Source organism: Bubalus bubalis, chromosome 16 (genome assembly GCF_019923935.1).
Source record: "Bubalus bubalis isolate 160015118507 breed Murrah chromosome 16, NDDB_SH_1, whole genome shotgun sequence".
Lineage (NCBI taxonomy): Eukaryota > Metazoa > Chordata > Mammalia > Artiodactyla > Bovidae > Bubalus > Bubalus bubalis.
The window spans coordinates 68,669,988-68,693,023 of NC_059172.1; the positions used below are offsets into that span (position 1 = coordinate 68,669,988).

At 35.6% G+C, this 23,036-nt stretch overlaps 1 protein-coding gene across 1 annotated transcript in view; it reads right to left on the bottom strand.

Moving 5' to 3' along the window:
- Nucleotides 1-1,482: 1,482 nt before the first annotated feature.
- GUCY1A2 (guanylate cyclase 1 soluble subunit alpha 2) overlaps nucleotides 1,483-23,036 on the bottom strand; it is a 516,653-nt gene continuing 495,099 nt past the window's right edge. The window contains exon 8 of the mRNA XM_025266957.3: nucleotides 1,483-15,954. Coding sequence (XP_025122742.1) covers nucleotides 15,747-15,954 — 208 coding nt within the window. The 3' untranslated portion in view covers nucleotides 1,483-15,746. The remainder of the gene's footprint in view (nucleotides 15,955-23,036) is intronic.

Below are 23,036 nucleotides of genomic sequence, written 5' to 3' on the forward strand. Positions count from 1 at the left end.
GTGGAAGACTTTTTTTTCCTTCTCTGTTGATGAAACCAGTTCTGCCGAAGACTAACAGTTTTTTATTTTTTTTTCCTTTTCTCAAACCTTGGGCTGATAATGGCTCAACAAACCAATATTCATGTCAATTGTTTTATGGCCTGGCGAGACACCTCGTACCATTCTATCTCAAAAATGCATATGGTGGGAGAGGGGGCTGGTGAAACTTGAGGTGCGTCTCTTATCTGATTACGCTTCTTTCTAACAGTCATAAAACACCCTGCTAAAAACTAGCAAGAGGGCTTTGCTCAGATTAATGTCCATTGTGTCACTGATGCTATATACCCATCTCATCCCCTGCCACTCCTTTCTCATTTTGCCTTCAATCTTTCCCAGCATCAGGGTTTTTTTCCAGTGAGTCAGCTCTTCACATTAAGTGGCCAAAGTATTGGAGCTTCAGCTTCAGCATCAGTCCTTCCAATGAATATTCAGGGTTGATTTCCTTTAGGATTGACTAGTTCTATCTCTTTGCAATCCTAGGGACTCTCAAGAGTCTTTTGCCAGCACCACAATTCAAAAGTGCCAATTCTTTGGCACTCAGCCTTCTTTATGGACCAACTCTCACATCCGTACATGATTACTGGAAAAACCATAGCTTTGGCTATAGGAACCTTTGTCAGCAAAGTGATGTCTCTGCTTTTCCATATACTAAAGAACCCCAAACACTGCCTCAGTGATTCACTGAGCTCCTTCCCTTCCATCATTTTCTTCTTTAAAGACTGTCATGGTTGAGCAGAATCCTTGGAGTTGATTTCTGGAAATGAGTTCACCATCTCTCCAAGTTGTAGACTTTTCTGATTAAAGCATCTTTCCTTTCTACGGACACTTGCTCCTTGAATTATTGGATTTTGAGTGGCAAGCAGCCAAATAAGAATTTGGTAACACGGAGAGCCAGAATACTGTGTATTGGCTTCTTCGTCTTGCATTTCATAAAGTACCAAGAGGAGTTAAGTTTAGGACAGAACTGTGTAGTTTGTACACAAAATTTGGAGAGGCTAATGACTTCTGCGCTCAAAAACAAAATAAAGAAAAGAAAAATAGAAAAAAGAAAAAAGGAGATAGATTGGAAAAGAGTAAGAAAAAGACAAGACTGAAACAAGCATTGGAGACCCATAAAACTCCTCAGTTTACAGAGTCCTGCGGCAAAGATCAAATTAAGAGTACTGCCTTTCCTCTCAAGCCTTCTCTCCAGGACTATGGACACTGAAGTTCTGGAAGATATTTAGTAATTAAGGAGAGTTTTCATATTATAAAAATAATTAAAAATTGGCCTTGCCTGATGTTGTGTCAGTAGCATCATCTTTAGTCATAATGATAACACGTTGTGCACACTCCATTCACTCATTTACTGGCTCCCCATTCTTTCATTTACTATTCATTCATATTCTAAGTCATTGTCAGTCATGGTATGAAAAAATACACTAGTAAGGATCTATAGACTTGTCTGTTTTGGTATTGTTTATTGATTTAAATATTTTATAAGTGACAGTTTTGACTTATAAGGTAAATAAATGTTTGGTTTAAACAGAGAGTTTTGTAATGAATTATGTAAATAGAACACACAACTGTTATTTCTACTTTGTTTTATAAGAATCCCAAATTTTTAATCACTGATTTTTCATATACAAATTTATCTTATTTTTCGGTCTGTAAATACAAAGACATTTTACATAATGAAACATACTATTTACATCATGCACGATTTAGAATAACTATAAATAAGCACAATCAAATGAATAAAAAGTGGTGTTACATCAAAAGCAAAGACGTTTATAATCCTATAAGTGCTTACATACTTTTACACACACTAGTATTCTTAAACTTCTAGTGAAATGAGACATATTTCATCCTTTCAATCAGAAAGCTTCTCTAAACTTGTACTATTGAGTAAAGAAAAAATACCTTAAAATATAATATGAAACACCAAACAAACTTTTAAAATTAATGCTACATGTTTAAAGGATGCAATCATCTTTAAAATTCAAAAATAGCTTGACATTTCAAAACATATGTAACTTAACCATGCCCTATGAATATATTAGTATATTTCTTAGTATTATTTTATGACATTGCAGTTTAAGTTTGTGATAACTAGATTTTTAAAAGTAATGGTTTACAAATTATAATTTGATAATAGAATAGCAAATGGAAAATACTATTTACATTACAGGTCAAACAAAAAATTTAGACACATAAGATTATAGCAAATGAATTGGACAAAACATTAAAACAATTCTGTTATCTGGTTAAGTAAAACCTACCCCATGCAGAGGAACTGAATGAAGGCCTAGCACAGTATACTCATGTGATTTTATTAAGTGGGTTGGGGAAACCTGTTTATATTTGTATAGCATTTGAATGTTTGATAGAAATGCATTGGCTACTTACACATTAAAATGAGCAGGCAGATTTTTGTTTGTTTTGTTTTTATCTAAATACTGTTAGGGAAATGAAAACCTTTGGCTTGGTAAAATGGCTATTCACAGTTGAAGTGTCGGAATTCAGGTAGATTGATTTTGAAATGAAGAATGATATGTATTATTTCTGAAATACACTTAATTGTCTATAGCCATACCACCCTGAACATGCCCGATCTCTTCTAAAATGCACTTAATTGATAAATTTTAAAAGCATAATGAGACAGCTTTGTCACTTGATTACCAAAATTATAATGTGATTAAAGGCAGTTATAAAATTACAGTTTGTCCAAGGAAAACTTTTCAGGAAGTTTTTTTTTTTTAAAGAAAAAGCTGTTAATTCAACTCTAAGAAAATCAAAAAGTTGTTTTGCCCATGAACTGTTTTTCTATTTGAACTTAACCTGACTTTCATAGTAGTAATAAGCTGCCATTATTATGTGAATCAATTTCCACATAGTTGGAATAATTTTTGCTTATTTCTAAATAATAAAAGGAGACAATGACTAGTAGTTGTTATTTTTGCCAGTCTGGGCCTTCAATATAAATTTAGTAAGAGGCAACAAAATAGAGGGAGAAAATGGGGCTGTAGCTCACAGCTGCTCAAATGTCACCTTATATTTCATCTGTTTTCCTCAACCATATTTCTTCTATTTTTACATTCATTACTTAAAACATTTCCCTCAACAAATAAAAATGACAAAGATACTGGTCATATTTCTTCCAAAAAGAAAAAAAAGTATTAAGGTCTATCATTTCAAGACAAAGGTTTTCTTAACACTGAAAAATATAGGAAGAAAGAAATTCGCATGTTCATAGATGTCAATTTATATGGAAGATGCCTATTTTTTCACAATTTCAAAATAAATATCAATGTGGAATAAATAAAAATTGATTGACATAGAAATTCTTCCCTTTGAAGTTTTAAATTTTCTGAATTTTTCATATCCTTTCCTTTGACAGACTACCTGATTTGTTACAGTAGAAGATCCCTGAGGTGTTCAATGAAGTTCAAATGAGAAATAAATACCAAAATTCAAAGGTATTTGACTTACTGAAGCAAATCTTTCCAGAGAGAAAACATAGCTATATCATTTCTACATAATTTGCTGTTAATGAACACAAACAAATGTATGTCACATAGAAAACTTAGTAAAGAGCTTGAATGTAATATTAATACACAACAAAAAATTAATAAAATTTTAAGTTTTAGAGATTAAATATTCTTTAAATCTTGTTCAAGACTTGTTCAAATTATTGTGGTTTTAGGGATATCTAAAATAGAAGAACATACTCTCTGTCTTTCTCATTATTCCTTTAAATGAGATGTTTTATTTCTTTTCCTTTATGAATCATATTATCTGCTAGAAATCACTGAATTTCCCTGGAAAAAAAATGGTTTTGGATTGGGATTTGTAAATAATTGATCCCTCAATATAACTACCATAAAATGATCCAACCTGTGTTTTTATACTTAAGATTATGGTAATTTGTTAATTCTAGTGAATAACTCAAAATGATGGTTATAAACAACTATCTGAATATATGCCAAAATTTAAAGGCATAGAGCTAAGAAATTTGGAATACATATTACTTTTTCAATACAGTAGACATGAAATTGATAGCAAACATTTTCAAACCCTCAAAAAAGAACCCAAACACCATACTATGTCAAACTGAGTTACAGAAGGGTATACAGGAAGCAACACAGTGTATCAGTCATCTCTAGACAAAGAGCCAACAAAATCAAGTAGTACCTGGGAAGTAGATTTTGCAAAAAAATTTCCCTATAGGTAGAAGAAGCTTCTTTTCTATTTTTATCTTTAGCAGTGTGGTACCCAAGGAAAGATTTACCATTTGAAAACAAGAGGATTTTTTCAAATTAAGATGTTTGTAGGAGGAGATTGTCCAAAAAGGGTGACCCTGATATTTCTTGAAATCGTGTTAAAATTCAATAAAAGAAGAGCATTTTAAAAAGAAAACAAAAATTCATGTTTGTCTTAACTGATGAAATGTCTATAGAAGCCAAGTTCTCAATTGTCTCAATCATTTCTATACCCAAGTGGTCTGTATCTGAATAGTCACCTTCTTTTCCTTATCTCATGAATTCACAAAGTGTCCCATCATGTGAAAGTGAAAAAGCAATCTCAACCATAATAATAAAATATTATTTTTCACATACTTTATAAGAAAAAGAAAAAAAGGAAGGAAGGAAGGGGTGAGAGGAAGAGGGAGGGATTAAAGGAAGGAAAGGAGGGAGGGAGAGATAGAAAAGAGAAGCTGAGGATGCTGACAAACTTGAGCCCAAATATTTTACTGCATGTAACACCTATAGATATAGCCCATTCATTTTACGTTCATCAATAATCTTACTCAGAAGTAACATCAAACTCTATTGTTTATTCAAGTTATAGCCACACTTGATATTTGGACTCTTGCCTGGTTTCTTATCAGCATAAAGACTATGCTAATATTAAATTAGATCATAATGCAAGTATTGATTAATGACATAGTACCAAATATTCCCAAATTCTGCACTGATGGGCACATATAAAACAAGATTATTTGTTCCTTTAAATCTTTTTATTCTGATTAGCATATTTCCTGTTTCTTGATCAAAATTTTGACATGCTGAATTTCATGATATTCTGTTATGTATTAATAGTGCTTTAAAAATAAACTATAATCAGTTAGCCTTCCCATCTATCTTCAACTTTCTTCTAAGTTAACAGGGTTGAGCTATTTAGGCAATTTAATGTAGGCAAAGTGATTTTTGTCTCTTGTAATCTTCTATGTAGGTGTCTTTTTTTTTTTGGTTGCAGTCCAGCTGAAGTAAAATGGGATACTTCCTATAGTCAGATATGCATTTGCATTTTAGTAGGAGAATTTTTCTTTAGACAGGAAAAAAAAGAATTTTAAGGATTAAAAGAAAAAGCAATGAGTACCAACAGTTTCAGGTCACTGAATTGCATAACAACTGAAAGGGATGGATTTTATAATTGTCTGGTAACATACTTGAAACAAATTAAAAGGATAAGAATAATAATTTTGGCTACCATTCACTAGTAATTATCTTTGTACAACAAGAGCAAAAATATATTTTTTAAAATTCCTTGAATTATTGTAGATAATTATAGTCATCCAGTTTATCTAGACGTGCTTTGCTAGAATGAAATCTAACATAAGAATAAATTTCTTATTCTTTTTTTAAATTTCTTATTCTTGATAACACTTTCTAGTCAAATAATACAAAAACAATTTATCTGAGACTTCAAGCCAATCTGATTTTAACCTGGTAATTTATACCAATAAAATTTGGAGAGGGGGGTTTCATGTTGATAACATCTGGCCACTCCAACATGGAGTTTTCTTTAACTATGGAGATTTGAACTAAAAAAAAAGCTTAAAAATTTTGAGGGGGGCAGATTTTAAATTATTTTACAGAAATAATTGGTGCAGATCATCCTAGTATTATATATCATCTCATACTCTCCTGCCAGCCTTCAACGATAGTGATATTGACCATGAAGGAAAGCTTCTTGGGAATCAATAAAAATAGAATTGTTTTAGGAATTGAGATTTCATTAAGTATAGAAATGCATACCTTCTTGTTAGTCAGAAAACATATAGAATAACATATTTATTGTTCAAAATTTTGAACATAAATTATTTTTCATCTAGATTTATTCTGAGAAGTTGAGATACTTTGCTCTAGATCCATATATAGATGAATGGGAATACAGTATACTTGACTGTTACCCTTAACCCTCATATTATTAAAAAACAGCTTATTATTTTAAGTAAAAGAATGTTGCCAAATTTATAAACCATAGCTCATTGCCAAAATTAATAACTTTGACTCATTTTTGACATCTTCTACATCTTTCTTTCTTGCAACAAATGGAAAACATAGAGAAAAAAATTGAAATGTGATTTGTAATTCTTTGTTATCTTTTTTCTTTCTCAGTGCTGAAGCACTTCATACCTTTAGAAAACTTTCAAAAATCTTTAGCATTCTGAAATTTTGCTATAACTAACCTGGCTTTCAAGACAGCAACTTTTTGTCCTAAATTATTTTTCTAACACAGGGAGCTCAACCTGGTGCTCTGTGACAACCTAGAGGGATGGGATGGGGGCTTGGTGGGAGGGAGGGAGGTTCAAGAAGGAGAGAATATATGTAAACTTATGGCTGATTTGTGTTGTTGTTCAGCAGAAACCAATACAATATTGTAAAGCAATTTTTCTCCACTTAAAAATAAATGAAAAAAAACAGTCTAATAATTCTGATTAAAAATTGCTCAGGTTTGTTTCTTCCTTTTAAAATTTCAGTTCTAAACAAACTGCTTGAATTAACTAGCTTCATGTAAAGTGAAACATCTTTAAATGATGTTTAGAGACTAACCCGTTTAATTTTAAAAGACTGGGAGTACACCTTCATCTCTCAGAACATCATCAAATGTTGTGAGGTAATTGTCTCCCCAGCTCCAGGACTCTGGAGCATCCCAGAATAAGATGGAAAGGCCTGGTGTCATAAAATCTTTTATCTCCTCTAAAGTTGATCACCTGTTTGCTTGCAGCTAAAGCCCAATTTGTAAGCAATGTGAAGAAGAATATAGAATATAGTATAGATCCCCCAAGCCATTTTATAGATGTAACTACACAGAATAAATATTTCCTAATCTTTGTGATTAGATTTTCCAACTAGAGAATGATATAACTTCTATAATGTCAGAACAACAACAACAAAAAATGAAGTACAAAATCAAATTGTGCTCAACCAGGCAGGAAAAAAAATATTTTGCTTTAGTATTACTTGAACACAGATAGTCTTTTGTGCTAATTTTCACAGGCTTTCTGTGATATACATCTGATCTGATCTGGTATTTTTTCTTCTTTGCTCCTCAAGTCCAGATATTCTGACACTTGCATTGATCTTAATCATCGTAACCAAAACTAGCTGTATCTACCACCTTCAGAGTCTCTATATATAGCTTTGTGAGCTTCTAATTCCAGTTTCACAGATGTGTGCCCCTGCTAAGAGGTTGTCACTACCTCCTAAGAAAACTGAAACTAGTTCATGAAGGATTTTTTTCTATTTTCTTTTTAAAATAAAAATGAGCAAATCATTTGGCTTTCACTAAAGCACATGTGTCTATTATGAAAACTGCCTCCCTTTAGGAGTGTGTATACTTTCACAAAGAAAAAAGTTCAATCTCTAACCAATCTCATCTAAAGCTCCTGCTCATCCCACCCCTCCATCTGTCCCTGTGTACTGAGTCTGATGCCAGGCAGCAAAATGGGAAGAACTGTCTTTAAAAAAAGTAAGGAATGTGAGGAAACAATTTTGCAGAATTCTGATTTTATCCCAATTAATACATTACTGTTCTACTTATTAATTACACTTAATAGCCCACAGTAAAAATTCATTTAGTAGAATCCCTTCTTTATCTCCAACTAGCCAAAAGGCCACAGAGGAAGATTAAATATAAACCAATTCCTTTATTTAAAAAATATATATCAAAAGAATTAGAAAAAAGCTGTTACTTAAGCTCATCATTTAGTTTTTCTTGTCTCTTCTGCTTTCAAATAATTAGCAATAGTACTTAAGTCTAACATTAAGAGTGGTCTGATCAGCAACTACATAACTGAGGAAATTAAATTTACTGTAATTTTTAGTGGACTCAATATTTTTATTATTTATTATCAAAAGCATATTAAGGTATAAGCTTCCAATGATATACAAGAAGATGATCATCAAATGCTTTCTCAGTAGGAAAAAATAAACAACTTTCCCAGTGACTCAACACACCCTGTTTAATTTTTATAGGGGAATTTTATAAACTGTGTGTAGGAGGATGTTAATTTAAGCTTTGATGTTGGTAGTTGAAAGGTAAAATACTAGCAAGTTCACTCACGATTCCAATTGTGTTCAGATTCAAAATTATAAGGGAGTTTATCCATCTAGACAATAATAGAAGCTGTAATCTCATGGACAGAGGAGCCTGGCAGGCTACAGTCCATGGGGTCACAACAAGTCAGACATGACTTAACGACTAAACAACATTCTTATTTAGAGGCTTAGGAATGGATTCTGACCTTATATGATTTTGCTAAATAATAATCAGATGATTAGAAGTACCTCAGTGTATCATAAATTTACCTGTTACTTTAGTTGTAATCCTGATACATGATTCTAAATGAGGGAGGAACAATTTAACTACTAAAGGACTGATTATTATTAACCATGCTGTATCTGATTAAAATTATATTTTAAGAAAATAGAAATATGAATTAATCATTCTGAAGCCTGTGAGCTTTAGTGTAATTGTCAAATGAAAAGTACAGGCTATTTAAAATATAATTACACAATAATTTTCAGACATTTTAAAATTATACTACAGATGAATTTCAACCAATCACATTCTGAAAGCCAAAATATTATTGTACCTACTAAACATTCAGTATCACAGAAAACAGTGAAAATGACTCTTTAAACTTTCATCTTATCAGACCTAATAAAACAAATAGTTGAATTAATTACCTTATCCCAAGGTGTATCTATATTTTTGCCAAGCCTACACTCTCAATTAGTTCATCCAACCCATTCTATATTCTTGCTCATTTATCTATACTTAAAAACTTCTATTTATTATATACTACAAAGATCTGAAAATCTGGGTGTAAAACATTCACAATGCTTTCAGAGGAATAGAAATCATATTATGATAGATATCAATAATTATATATTTGAAACAATCTGATCAGAACATATCAATTACTTCATAGCATGTGTGAAAATGAAGAATTTATGAGAGAGATTAAGCATGTTACCTGCTCAGATAATTTTTTATCTATCCCTTGCTGCTCATTTTGCTGTAGTAGAATGGTGAATATCATTTAAAAGTCCACACTACTTATATTATTGCTTATGTAAGACATGTCTCTCTTTCCCTGAACTTGCAGAGGACTGCAAGTTTCATACATCATCATCATCATGGCTTAGATTATTGCTTAAAGGTTGTTATAAAATATTGCTAGGACATAATTTTTAGATGAATGTATGATTCAATGTGAAAAGTACAGAGTGAGACTAAGCATTACGTTGGTGATGTTTTAGAACATAAAAATCAAAGCATTCAGAAGTAAGGCTGTTACTTTGACATTTACTTCTCTGTCCAAACAGTCATAGTTCATATCTTGGTGGTAAGGGTCAGCAAATATTGTGATGTTCTCTGCACAGCTCTGGCAGTTTCTAAGAAAATCTTACTGTGTCTAGAATTCCTAATAGTGAGCAATATTAATCCCTCATGCTTATCAGTATTGACTTAAGTCTATAGTAAATTTGAAGACTTATGCTCAAAAAGTGGACTATAAATTTGAAACCAAAGCTGAAAAATTAAAACTTGTGAAAGAAATAATGCTATGAAACCTGGAGCATTTGCTTTTAAAAATAACTACAAATAAAATAATATATTTCTATCTCAGTCAGCTTGTATTTATTCCTAGTAATTGGGATTATTTGAATATTATTCAATGATCCCCAAATCTGGCTGTATATTAGCATAACCTAGAGTGATTTTCTAAATATAGATTCCTAAGCCTTCACCTGAAACCTACTGAATCCAAATCTTAAAGGTAAAGCCCAGTAATTTGTGTCCCTAAAATTTCCTCAGGTCTTCCTTCATAGCTCAGTTGGTACAGAATCTGCCCATAATGCAGGAGACCTGGGTTTGATTCCTGGGTGGGGAAGATGCCCTGGGGAAGGAAACGGCAATCCACTCCAGTATTCTTGCCTGGAGAATCCCAAGGACAGAGGAGCCTGGCGGACTACAGTCTATGGGGTCACAAGAGTCGGACGTGACTTAGTGACTAAACTACTACCACTACTAAAAGCTTCCTAAGGCACAGACACTGCCAAGCGATGCGTTGAAACATTGAACAGGATCATTTCTTAGTAAGGATGGAACTGCCAACGAGGCACGTGGCTGAAGCTGTGGTTTGTGTGTCACAGACAACAGAAATAAAGACACAGACTTTACTTCTCTATATGCCAAGTCCTTCCAACATGTCATTCCTTTTAATCATGTAATATCTACATTCAGTGCACACAAATGCGCATTGTTTATTACTTTATAAAACTAAAACTATTCTGTAACATAAGATTAGCTGTGATTCTTCCTGTTTAGAAATGTATCAATGACTTTTTAATGAAAGGAAGAAGAAAGAAAAGAAGGAGCAATGACTTTTATGAAAGGAAAAAAGGAACAAAAGAAGGAAGTAAACAGAAAGGTAACATAATACTCAGGCTTCAACTTTTCGAATCAAGTATAAGGAATTTTGCACGCTGTCTCAAAATGCTCTGACAAAATTTATGTTAGTCTGTATATAATATCAGTGTCTGTTCTTCATTCAAGACCAGGAGGAGCATGAAACTGAGTCCACAGCTGCAGTCAGTTTATCCATTTAACAGTAAAATTCGTTCAATCATGTTAACACAGTTTATGTACATGTTAAGTCAGCTGGTTATAAATTAAGTGTATTCATACCAAGAGCAACCCTTAAAGAATCATCATGCAGAATGTAGTATGTTACACTTTAATAATTAAGCCTCTTGGGCATTGTGTTTTTCAGGTTACATCTAATAAGATATGCTCATAGAAGCCTCTGAAATGGCATAATTTTTGTAGCCAAAGATCTGCTATAGTTTTCCAGTCACCAAGTTGTGTCCGATTCTGTTACCCCCATGAACTGTGGCATGCCAGGCTTCCCTGTCCTTCATTATTTCCCTGAGTTTGCTCAAACTCATATCCATTGAGTTAGTGATGCATCCAGCCATCTCATCCTCTGTTGCCCCTTCTCTTCTTGTCCTCAATCTTTCCCAGCATCAGGGTATAATCTAAGAGAAATACCCAGGCTATAATATAGGGCTTAGGTCTTAGACTTGAATTTCTAGGTATTGTTGGCTGAAAGACATCTGGTGCCACCCAGAGCCTATTCAGAGCCATGTGTAATTCATTCTGAAGGAACATGTATTGAAATTGCACAAAGTGCTTAGAGCCAGATTGTATTTTGAAGAGAGCAGAGAAAGAAGCTACAGGTATAAGCATTTATACCTGTATATGACTCCAGCTCAACTAAGAATGGTTAGTTCACTTGATATGTGCTTTGTTACTTGGGCCTGGAGTTTTGTGTATCTTCCAATCTGTCTAAAATAGGCATCTGCAACTCTTTCTATGGCCATGTTAGGTTCAGAGGTACAGAGAAAATGGGGTTTGATGGAACCAAACTTGACTTGGTAAGATGGTTTCCAATGACAGCATGGAGTAAGAGAGGATCTGGGCATGGGTTAAGTTGTGCTGAAAATGCATACACACAAAAACCTACAAATGCAAGTTTTACTGTCTTCTCTAATAATCCGCAAACTTGCCTTGAGTTAGGAATACAAGGAATCTTCAATAAATATTTTTAATGACATTCATAATCTTGAGCTCCCTCTTTATACCTCATGATATCAGATATACCATTTCAACTAATATCAGTATGATTCTGTAGAAAAAGACATCCTGGCAGTTTTCCAAATTCTCTGTGATTTTGTGTTCTCTATCCGTCAATTTAATTTTGCTTTATTGCTATAACTCTTTGGAGGAATTTGCCAAATTAAGACTTGTGAATGAGATTTTGTTTAAGTTGTTGTTCTATTTTGCTCCTGGAGAGACACGCAACTTTGCACTTTGACACTAAAACGCTATGCTCCTGCTACTATTGTTACTAGATAAGAAAAGTGTGAGATCTTGAGAATACATACTTGAAGCACTGGATCCCCCATAAACCCACTCTCAAGTCTTAGGCCATCAGTGCCTGTCTCAGAGTCACCATTGGTCATACACAGCTCACTGGATTTCACACATAATCAGACATTAAAAGGGAAATCAAAAAATATTTTAAATTTTTAAGAGAAGAGATGAGTATCAAGGCCGATTTTAGATAGTTGGACTAAACTGTTATCTAGAAGTTGTTTCTTCCTTCCCATCTCTACTCAACACTACACAGTCAAGAGTCCCAACTATATGTGTTCTTTAGGCATTGAGCATTATTCTTTTTATTATGGCTGTTACTTATTTATTACGGTTCACAAAGCACATACTGTACAGTATGTTTTGGGTACTTATGGGGGGTTTCTGGCTTTGTTATATGACTCATTTATTTGTAAACAATGACATTCTCTCCATTAAAATTGTATTGATGCCAACATGAAGGTTTGGTACTGATGGCTAGTCATAAAGTAACTTCTTCAAACCAGTTGCTTGAAAGATAACTGAAACAGAGGACTATAGGTGCCATTTTTTCCCTTAAAGTATCCCCTTTAGAGTGGGTAAAGCCATTTCCCCAATTTAATACCACTTGATTTCTAAAGGGACATTCATTTAAATTCCTTCCAATCTGCCACACTAAAACACATGATGGATGTAATAGTTTGTCCATGCAAATACTGTATAGATATTTGTCAAATGAAATACCAAATGCCACCCGTTATTACAATCACAATTGCTAATGGAGGATACATGTATTGTACTCTATAGGACACATAAAAATATAATGCTTTTTCACAGCCTCTAAATTCTATGATTGCAGCTAGAATGAATTGCCATTTTATACCATATTTTGCAAATACATATAGGAAGAGTGCAGCTACTATAAGTCAGCTGTACTAGGTTGGAAAAATGTGACAGATCAGAATATTGCCTCAGACTATATCTTCAAAGATATATATTGTATGAAAAATGTAGTTTACATCCTGTTTGTGATATTGAATAGATCTCTGGCATATTCTTCATTGTGACATTTGTGACAATGTAAATAGCTACTTTTCTCTAAGTAAAATCATATAAACTAAGAAAGAGCTTACTCGTCTCACAAATTGAATATATACAATTCTTATCCCAAGCCCTATCAGCAACTACTAGATAATGAAGTAGATTGTCGAGGATGCTTTTACAATATGCTTCCCACAGATAGTTTTAAGTATAGAGAAAATAACCATATGTTTAGAATAGTTGCTTAGACAAATCTTTACAAAAAGCAGAGAAATAGATCGGATGATTCTTGGAAGTCCCTTTCAGCCTTATGGTCACAAAACACATTGGTTATGATTAAAATACTTACAATTTACTATTTCACAATATGCTTTAAGTGACTGTGCAGAATAAGCATAAATGACTTCAGTGAGTTTGGTTCTTTCCGCATGCTCCTGCGCTATAAGAAGACCACTGGCATAGCTAAGGCATTTCCTAGTCTCAGCAGGAGGATTAAAGTGCTCCCAGAGCCTATTCTTTCCACACTGACTGTAAGCTTGCCCTCTATTTCCTATGGAAGAAGTGAGTTAATCTTCTAGGCCACTAAAGAAATTATTTTGTGAGTAATTATTCATATGAGAGCACCTTGTCCTCTGCCTCCACAGCTTCCTATAAACACCCTGGCCTTCTTGCTCAGATGTGGTTAAAAACAGAGACCTAGATCCAAGGAATGGAGGGACAGGCAAGGATTCAGAGAGTTCAGGATCTAGGTCCTATCTCCACATGAAAAGTGTTACACTTGTGTCCTCTTATGCTCCAAGGAGAGACAGAGTTCAATCATTATAAAAATGATAACCATTATAACAAATATTTTGCATATCTAAAAGTATTTCCTAGCTGTATACTTAGGGAGCTTGAAAACACTAATTAATCCTCACAGACTACATTGGACACTAGTTAATATATTCCTTAACTGAGTTATGTGATAAGCAAATCATAATGCAGTCAAAACCCTAAACAGAAAAATGTGTTTTATTCAGTAGACATAAGCTACCGATGAATATACTTACTGGAGTAAGAAACTGGCCACCACAAGGTTTCAAGGAAACAATACTTTCTAACTAATTAGACTGAAGAGAAACTTAGTTTTTATATCTGAACCAAATTAGGAAAATTGTGGACACACTGTGCTCCTAATTTCAGGGTGAGTCTGTAATAATATTTTCATGCATTGTTAATCAGAACATGCAATGAAAGCCTATCTGTAACTACTGTGATTACTAAGTATGGAGGTTAGGCATACTTCAGTGTTAATGAAGGTGATTCACTGAATTTAAAAGTCACATCAAATAAACTATGGAAGAACAGTAAAAAATCTCAAATTCATAAAGCACATTTTCCCTTGTTTTTATTATGCAAGAATAAACAACATCCTTGGCAAAATAACCTACACTTCTTTCTCACTAATGCCAGTGTTTAGTAATTTATCCCCAAGTTGGGCAGTTAGCCTTTCGGAAGCATACATTGAAGAAGGTGACAGGGCGAGGGGGAAAGACTTCCATGTCATTTAGTAGGATGCTGTTTATTATAATTTAATATATTGTAAAAACTATGTATATTTAGAAGTGCTAAGTTGAAAGGGTCCAGTGTAGCAAAGCATTTTATTTTCACTGTTATTTCTTAGAAAATAGCAAAAAGATCTTTAATCTTGGTTACAGATACATACGTTTGCTATTAGGAAATTCCATTTCCTTTGGATTCTGTGATACATTAATGAGATCTAAAAGATATAATTACTAAGTAGATATACAATGCTTTCTTGGCATCTGAAATCCTAGGTTATGTTTAAGTCTAAGTGAAACTATATTTAACTTATAAGTTAGAATTATATAATGTATCAACTATACAGTAGCATATTCTGAAAAATCTAGTGCTGCATGAAATTATATAGAGGTATGTATAAAAATAGGTAATATCCCTAAAATATTTTGCAGTTAACAGTTTTTCCTGCTGGGAAGTTTACCACACTGCCAAGATATATGTATGAAATGTCTGCTCAGAAAAACAAAATTAGAAAATATTCCTCTCATACCAACTCACTAAATGTAGGAATATATAATCAAAACTGGCTTTCAAAAGCAATACAAATATATAAAGATACCTATATGTGTGACAAACAAGAAAACATGGACTGTTGATTAGTTTTGAATGGGCCCCACATTTGTAATTAATTAAAATACATATATATGTATTATACATATATAATATATATATGACCCAAATCACTCATAAGAACAAATACATTACCCCCTTGCTCTCCAGGTTTTTTATTGACAGTCATAACCCATCTTTTTCCAGGATTATTGCCTGACATAACAGAAATTCCACTGCTTGTTCTCAACAAAGCAGTGAAAGAGAAATCTCTCTCTTCATTCTCCTGTCATGACCCATGTTCTGGGCTTGTGCTTTTTGGAGGAGTCTTTGATCTGCAGCAGGTCTCAGAGGCTTGTCTCCCGGAGGAACATAGTGCCAATGTTGTAGGAAACCTTTTTTATTTTCGATGAAGAAAGAGAAGGCTTTGGCTGCTTAGGACCAGTTCTTACCTCCAGGAAATAGCAGATACCAGGGATTTCTTTTGGAAAGTTGTCTGGAAGCTCTTCACGGGACCGAGGAATGAATGTGAAACTTTCTTCTCGTTTTAATAATCTAAGAAGAAAATATATAATGTGAATCATATGGGCAGGAGAGATGAGAAAAAATGGACCCAAACTTTAGAGAATCAGGAAGCCTATAAAAGACTGCATGCATGTGTGCTCAATAGTGTCTAACTCTTCGTTAGCGCGTGGACTGTAGTCCCCCAGGGTCTTCTGTTCATGGAATTTTCCAGGCAAGAATTCTGGAGTGGGTTGCCATTTCCTCCTCCAGGGTGTCTTCCCGACCCAGGGATTGAACCTGTGTCGCCTGCATTGGCAGGCAGATTGTGTACTACTGAGCCACCTGGGAAGCCCAATAATAATGAATTAAAAAAGCAAAGTTGTTCCTGGTACTACTTGACAATATTTGTTCAAAGTTGATTTGACTTTTTGTTTAAAAGGCTAAAGAAACTGCATAATACATGTTTTTATTCAAACATGCAAGATTTATCCTTTCTGTTTTAAAAATCTGCCTAAAGTCTGGAACATTCTTTCAATGTTTTATAGACTCTGAATAAGCTTTAAATCCTACGTGTCATTCACATAAATCAAGTTTTTAGCTTTGTAGAACAGTCATAACTCAATGTATCTGTGATATCTGGTTACTATTTTATAGCAATACATATTTTGTAAACTTACCAGCATTTATTTGTCAAACAGATTGATTCTTCCAGTCATAAAGACAATTTTCTAGTATACTAATATTGAAGATTTATTCTTGACCAATTCTAGGAAAGGTTCAGTTTAATAGCCATACATAGAAAAGTGTCCTAGCATTTCAATTTTTAAAATTATGTATTTATTTATTTGACTGCATTTAGTGGGTCTTGGTTGCAGCACACAGGATCTTCACTGCGTCCTGCAAGATATTTGCTTGTGGTATGCGGACTCTCTAGTTGTGACATTCGGACTCCAAAGAAAATGGGCCCAATAGTTGCAGCTCACAGGCTTCTTTGCTCCAGGGCATGTGGGATCTTAGTTCCTCAACTAGGGATCAAATCCAAATCCCCTGCATTGTAGGCAGATTCATAACCACTGGACAACCAGGGAAGTCCCCAGCAATTCAGTTTAATTCAACAATTCTTATGGGTTACTAATTATTACCCTAGAAAAGTATCCTAGATACTGTTGTGAATATAATGATAGGCAGAACACAACAACCTAAGAAGCTTCAAGTTTTGTCAACAAAGACACAGAGAAAAAAGAAACAGAAAGTAAAAACTGAATAAGCAAAGAAAAGTCACAGTAATATAAAAGTAATATAACACAAAAGACTAGGGACTTGCCTGGTGGTTCAGTGGTTAAGGATCCAGCTTCCAATGCAGAAGACACAGGTTTGATCCCTACTTGGGAAACTAAGATTTGGCAGGCTGTGGGGAAATTAAACCTGCATGCCACAACTTCTGAGCCTGCCTGCCTCAACTAGAGAGGCTGCTCACTGCAAATACTGAATCACTCTGACGCTCATACCACAATGAGAGAGAAGCCCATGTGCTGCAACGAAGAGCCTGTGTGCTACAATGGAAGATCCTGCATGCCACAAAGATCCTAAGTGCCTCAACTAAGATTCAACACAGCCTATATATATATATTATACACACACACACACACACACATCAATTAATTAATTAAACATGACCAAAAGGCTAGATGCCATAAAAAAGGTGAATCTACAAAGGTGTTGAAGTTCATAGAGGGTTTACAGTGGGAGGGTTACTAAACTCTCATGAGTGAAATGGTATTTAAAGAGAGGCAGAACTTCAACAAATGAACGTGGGGAGCAACATAATCAAAGATTTAGATACAAGAAAATTATGATCAGGATCAACATGTTCCAATCATCAGATTTTATTTTAGAATGAGGTAAGAATGAGAGTTAAAGCTGAAACAGTAGGTTAAGACAAACTTTAAAGTCTGAAACTAAAACTTTAGACTTTATTTGGAGGCACAGTAGAGCTAAACCTATCACCCTTTCCCTAAAAACAACTCATTTTCCTAAGACACGTAAATGTTAACAGGACATTGAAGTTATGCAGGATAAGAGATAGATTGAGAAGAAAGGAATCATTGTGACACGGAGAAGGTAAAGTCAAAAAAACAGTTAGTGTGAGGAGAGGAAGCAATGTATGAAAAATTTAAGATCATTACACAACAATAATAATCTTTATACTAAAGAGGGAAAAACCATGTCTTCTCAAATGTTCTTAATGGATAAAAATATTATTTGAAAACAATAGTTGGCAGTATTAAGAATTCTTAAAAAGTGAGCAATCTATATTCACTTTTATGAATGACAGGTGAAGTATTTTGTCTTTAAAAAGTATTTTTTTCAAATATTTTATTCTTATTTGTTCAATTTATTTATTTACTTTAATTTTTATTTCACATAAAAATACACATATAGGGTATAGGTGATTTACAATGATACATTAAATTTAGGTGTATAACAAAGTGGTTCTTTTTCAGATTCTTTTCCCACATAGGTTACAATAGACTATTGAGTAAAATTCCCTGTGCTATAAGTAGGTACTTGTTGATTACCTATTTTATATACGTAGTGTATATATGTTAAACTCCTAATGTACCAGTCTGCCTCATCATTATCCTTTTGTAACCATAAGATTGTTTTTGAAGTCTCTTATTCTGTTTCTCTTTTGCAGATAAATTCATTTGTATCTTTTGAGTCTACATAGAAGTGGTATCACCTAGATAGCATATTGAAAAGCAGAGGCATTACTTTGCCAACAAAGGTCCGTCTAATCAAGGCTATGGTTTTCCCAGTGGTCATGTATGGATGTGAGAGTTGGACTGTGATGAAAGCTGAGTACCAAAGAATTGATGCTTTTGAACTGTGGTGTTGGAGAAGACTCTTGAGAGTCCCCTGGATGGCAAGGAGATCCAACCAGTCCATTCTGAAGGAGATCAGCCCTGGGATTTCTTTGGAAGGAATGATGCTGAAGCTGAAACTCCAGTACTTTGGCCACCTCATGCAAAGAGTTGACTCATTGGAAAAGACTCTGATGCTGGGAGGGATTGGGGGCAGGAGGAGAAGGGGACGACAGAGGATGAGATGGCTGGATGGCATCACCGACTCGATGGATATGAGTTTGAGTGAACTCTGGGAGTTGGTGATAGACAGGGGCCCTGGCGTGCTACAATTCATGGGGTCTCAAAGAGTCGGACTCGACTGAGCAACTGAACTGAACTGAGAAGTGGTATCATATGATATTTGTCTTTCTCTGCCGACTTTATTTTGTGATAATCTCTAGGCTCATCCATGTTGCAGCAATTAGCAGTATTTCATTCTTTTATATGGCTCAGTAACATTGTATTTCATATATTTTCCACATTTTTTTTTATCCATTCATCTGTCAATGAATATTTAGGTTTCTTCCATGTCTAGGCTATTATAAACCATGCTGCAGTGTACATTGTGGTGCTTGTATCTTTTGAATTATGGTTTTCTCCAAATATATCCCCTGGGGTAAGGCACTGTTGTTACTGGAAGTAGAATCCAGACCTGTTAATTCCTAATAAAGTTCAGTCCTGTGGGCGCAGGAGGGCCGAGTGGAGCTACTCCACGTTCCAGGTCAGGAGGGGCGGCTGTGAGGAGATACCCCTCATCCAAGGTAAGGAGCAGGGGCTGTACTTTGCTGGAGAAGCTGTGAAGAGATGCCCCACGTCCAAGGTAAGAGAAATCCAAGTAAGATGGTAGGTGTTGCAAGAGGGCATCAGAGGGCAGACACACTGAAACCATAATCACAGAAAACTATTCAACCTGATCACACGGACCACAGCCTTGTCTAACTCAATGAAACTAAGCCATGCCCTGTGGGGCCACCCAAGGCGGGCGGGTCATGGTGGAGAGGGCTGACAGAATGTGGTCCACTGGAGAAGGGAATGGCAAACCACTTCAGTATTCTTGCCTTGAGAACCCCATGAACAGTATGAAAAGGCAAAATGATAGGATACTGAAAGAGGAACTCCCCAGGTCAGTAGGTGCCCAATATGCTACTGGAGATCAGTAGAGAAATAACTCCAGAAGGAATGAAGGGATGGAGCCAAAGCAAAAACAATACCCAGCTGTGGATGTGACTGGTGATAGAAGCAAGGTCCGATGCTGTAAAGAGCAATATTGCATAGGAATCTGGAATGTTAGGTCCATGAATCTAGGCAAATTGGAGTGGTCAAACAGGAGATGGCAAGAGTGAACGTCGACATTCTAGGAATCAGCGAACTCAAATGGACTGGAATGGGTGCATTTAACACAGATGACCATTATATCTACTACTGTGGGCAGGAATCCCTCAGAAGAAATGGATAGCCATCATGGTCAACAAAAGAGTCTGAAGTGCAGTACTTGGATGCAATCTCAAAAATGACATAATGATCTCTGTTTGTTTCCAAGGCAAACCATTCAATATCACAGTAATCCAAGTCTATGCCCCAACCAGTAACACTGAAGAAGCTGAAGTTGAATGCTTCTATGAAGACCTACAAGACCTTTTAGAACTAACACCCCCAAAAGATGTCTTTTTCATTATAAGGGACTGGAATGCAAAAGTAGGAAGTCAAGAAACATCTGCGGTAACAGGCAAATTCAGCCTTGGAATACAGAATGAAGCAGGGCAAAGGCTAATAGAGTTTTGCCAAGAGAACACACTGGTCATATCAAGCACCCTCTTCCAACAACAAAAGAGAAGACTCTACAAATGGACATCACCAGATGGTCAACACTGAAATCAGATTGATTATATTCTTTGCAGCCAAAGATGGAGAAGCTCTATACAGTCAACAAAAACAAGACCGGGAGCTGACTGTGGCTCAGAACATGAACTCCTTATTGCCAAATTCAGATTTAAATTGAAGAAAGTAGGGAAAACCACTAGACCATTCAGGTTGACCTAAATCAAATCCCTTATGATTATACAGTGGAAGTGAGAAATAGATTTAAGGGACTAGATCTGATAGAGTGCCTGATGAACTATGGACTGAGGTTCATGACATTGTACAAGAGACAGGGATCAAGACCATCCCCATGGAAAAGAAATGCAAAAAAGAAAATGCCTGTCTGGAGAGGCCTTACAAGTAGCTGTGAAAAGAGAAGTGAAAAGCAAAGGAGAAAAGGAAAGATATAAGCATCTGAATGCAGAGTTCCAAAGAATAGCAAGGAGAGATAAGAAAGCCTTCCTCAGTGATCAGTGCAAAGAAATAAAGGAAAACAACAGAATGGGAAAGACTAGAGATCTCTTCAAGAGAATTAGAGATACCAAGGGAACATTTCATGCAAAGATGGGCTTGATAAGGGGAAATGGTATGGACCTAACAGAAGCAGAAGATTTTAAGAAGAGGTGGCAAGAATACACAGTAGAACTGTACAAAAAAGATCTTCATGACCAAGATAATCACAATGGTGTGATCACTCACCTAGAGCCAGACATCCTGGAATGTGAAGTCAAGTGGGCCTTAGAAAGAATCACTATGAACAAAGCTAGTGGAGGTGATGGAGTTCCAGTTGAGGTATTTCAAATCCTGAAAGATGATGCTGTGAAAGTGCTGCACTCAATATGTGAGCAAATTTGGAAAACTCAGCAGTGGCCACAGGACTGGAAAAGGTCAGTTTTCATTCCAATCCCAAAGAAAGGCAATGCCAAAGAGTGCTCAAACTACTTCACAATTGCACTCATCTCATACGCTAGTAAAGTAATGCTCAAATTCTCCAAGCCAGGCTTCAGCAACACATGAACCATGAACTTCCAAATGTTCAAGCTGGTTTTAGAAAAGGCAGAGGAACCAGACATCAAATTGCCAACAAATGCTGGATCATGGAAAAAGCAAGAGAGTTCCAGAAAAACATCTGTTTCTGCTTTATTGACTATGGCAAAGCCTTTGACTGTGTGGATCACAATAAACTGTGGAAAATTCTGAAAGAGATGGGAATACCAGACCACCTGACTTGCCTCTTGGAAGCAACAGTTAGAACTGGACATGGAACAACAGACTGGTTCCAAATAGGAAAAGGAGTACGTCAAGGCTGTATATTGTGCCCCTGCTTAATTAACTTATATGCAGAGTACATCATGAGAAATGCTAGGCTGGAAGAAGCAGAAGCTGGAATCAAGACTGCCAGGAGAAATATCAATCACCTCAGATATGCAGATGACACCACCCTTATGGCAGAAAGTGGAGAGGAACTAAAAAGGTTCTTGATTAAAGTGAAAGTGGAGAGTGAAAAAGTTGTCTTAAAGCTCAAGACTCAGAAAACTAAGATCATGGCCCCATGGGACTGAGATCTGGTCTCATCACTTCATTGGAAATTGATGGGAAACAGTGTCAGACTTTATTATTTTGGGCTCCACAATCACTGCAGATAGTGATTGCAGCCATGAAATTAAAAGACGCTTACTCCTTGGAAGGAAAGTTAGGACTTCCCTGGTGGCTCAGATGGTAAAGCGTCTGTCTACAATGCGGGAGACCAGGGCTCGATCCCTGGGTTGGGAAGATCCCCTGCAGAAGGAAATGGCAATCCACTCCAGGACTATTGCCTGGAAAGTCCCATGGACAGAGGAGCCTGGTAGGCTACAGTCCACAGGGTTGCAAAGAGTCGGACACGACTGAGTGACTGAACTGAACTGAACTGAGACAGCATATTGAAAAGCAGGGACATTGCCAACAAAGTTCCATCTAGTCAAGGCTATGGTTTTTCTAGTGGTCATGTATGGATGTCAGAGATGGACTGTGCTAAAAGCTGAGTGCCGAAGAATTGATTCTTTAGAACTGTGGTGTTGGAGAAGATGCTTGGAGTCTCTTGGACTGCAAGCAGATCCAACCAGTCCATTTTAAAGAGATCAGTCCTGGGTGTTCTTTGAAAGGACTGATGCTGAAGCTGAAATTCCAATACTTTGGCCACCTCATGTGAAGACCTGACTCATTGGAAAAGACTCTGATGCTGGGAAAGATTGGGGGCAGGAGGAGTAGGGGATGACAGAGGATGAGATGGCTGGATGGCATCACTGACTCAATGGATATGAGTTTGAGTGAACTCCAGGAGTTGGTGATGGACAGAGAAGCCTGGCATGCTGCGATTCATGGGGT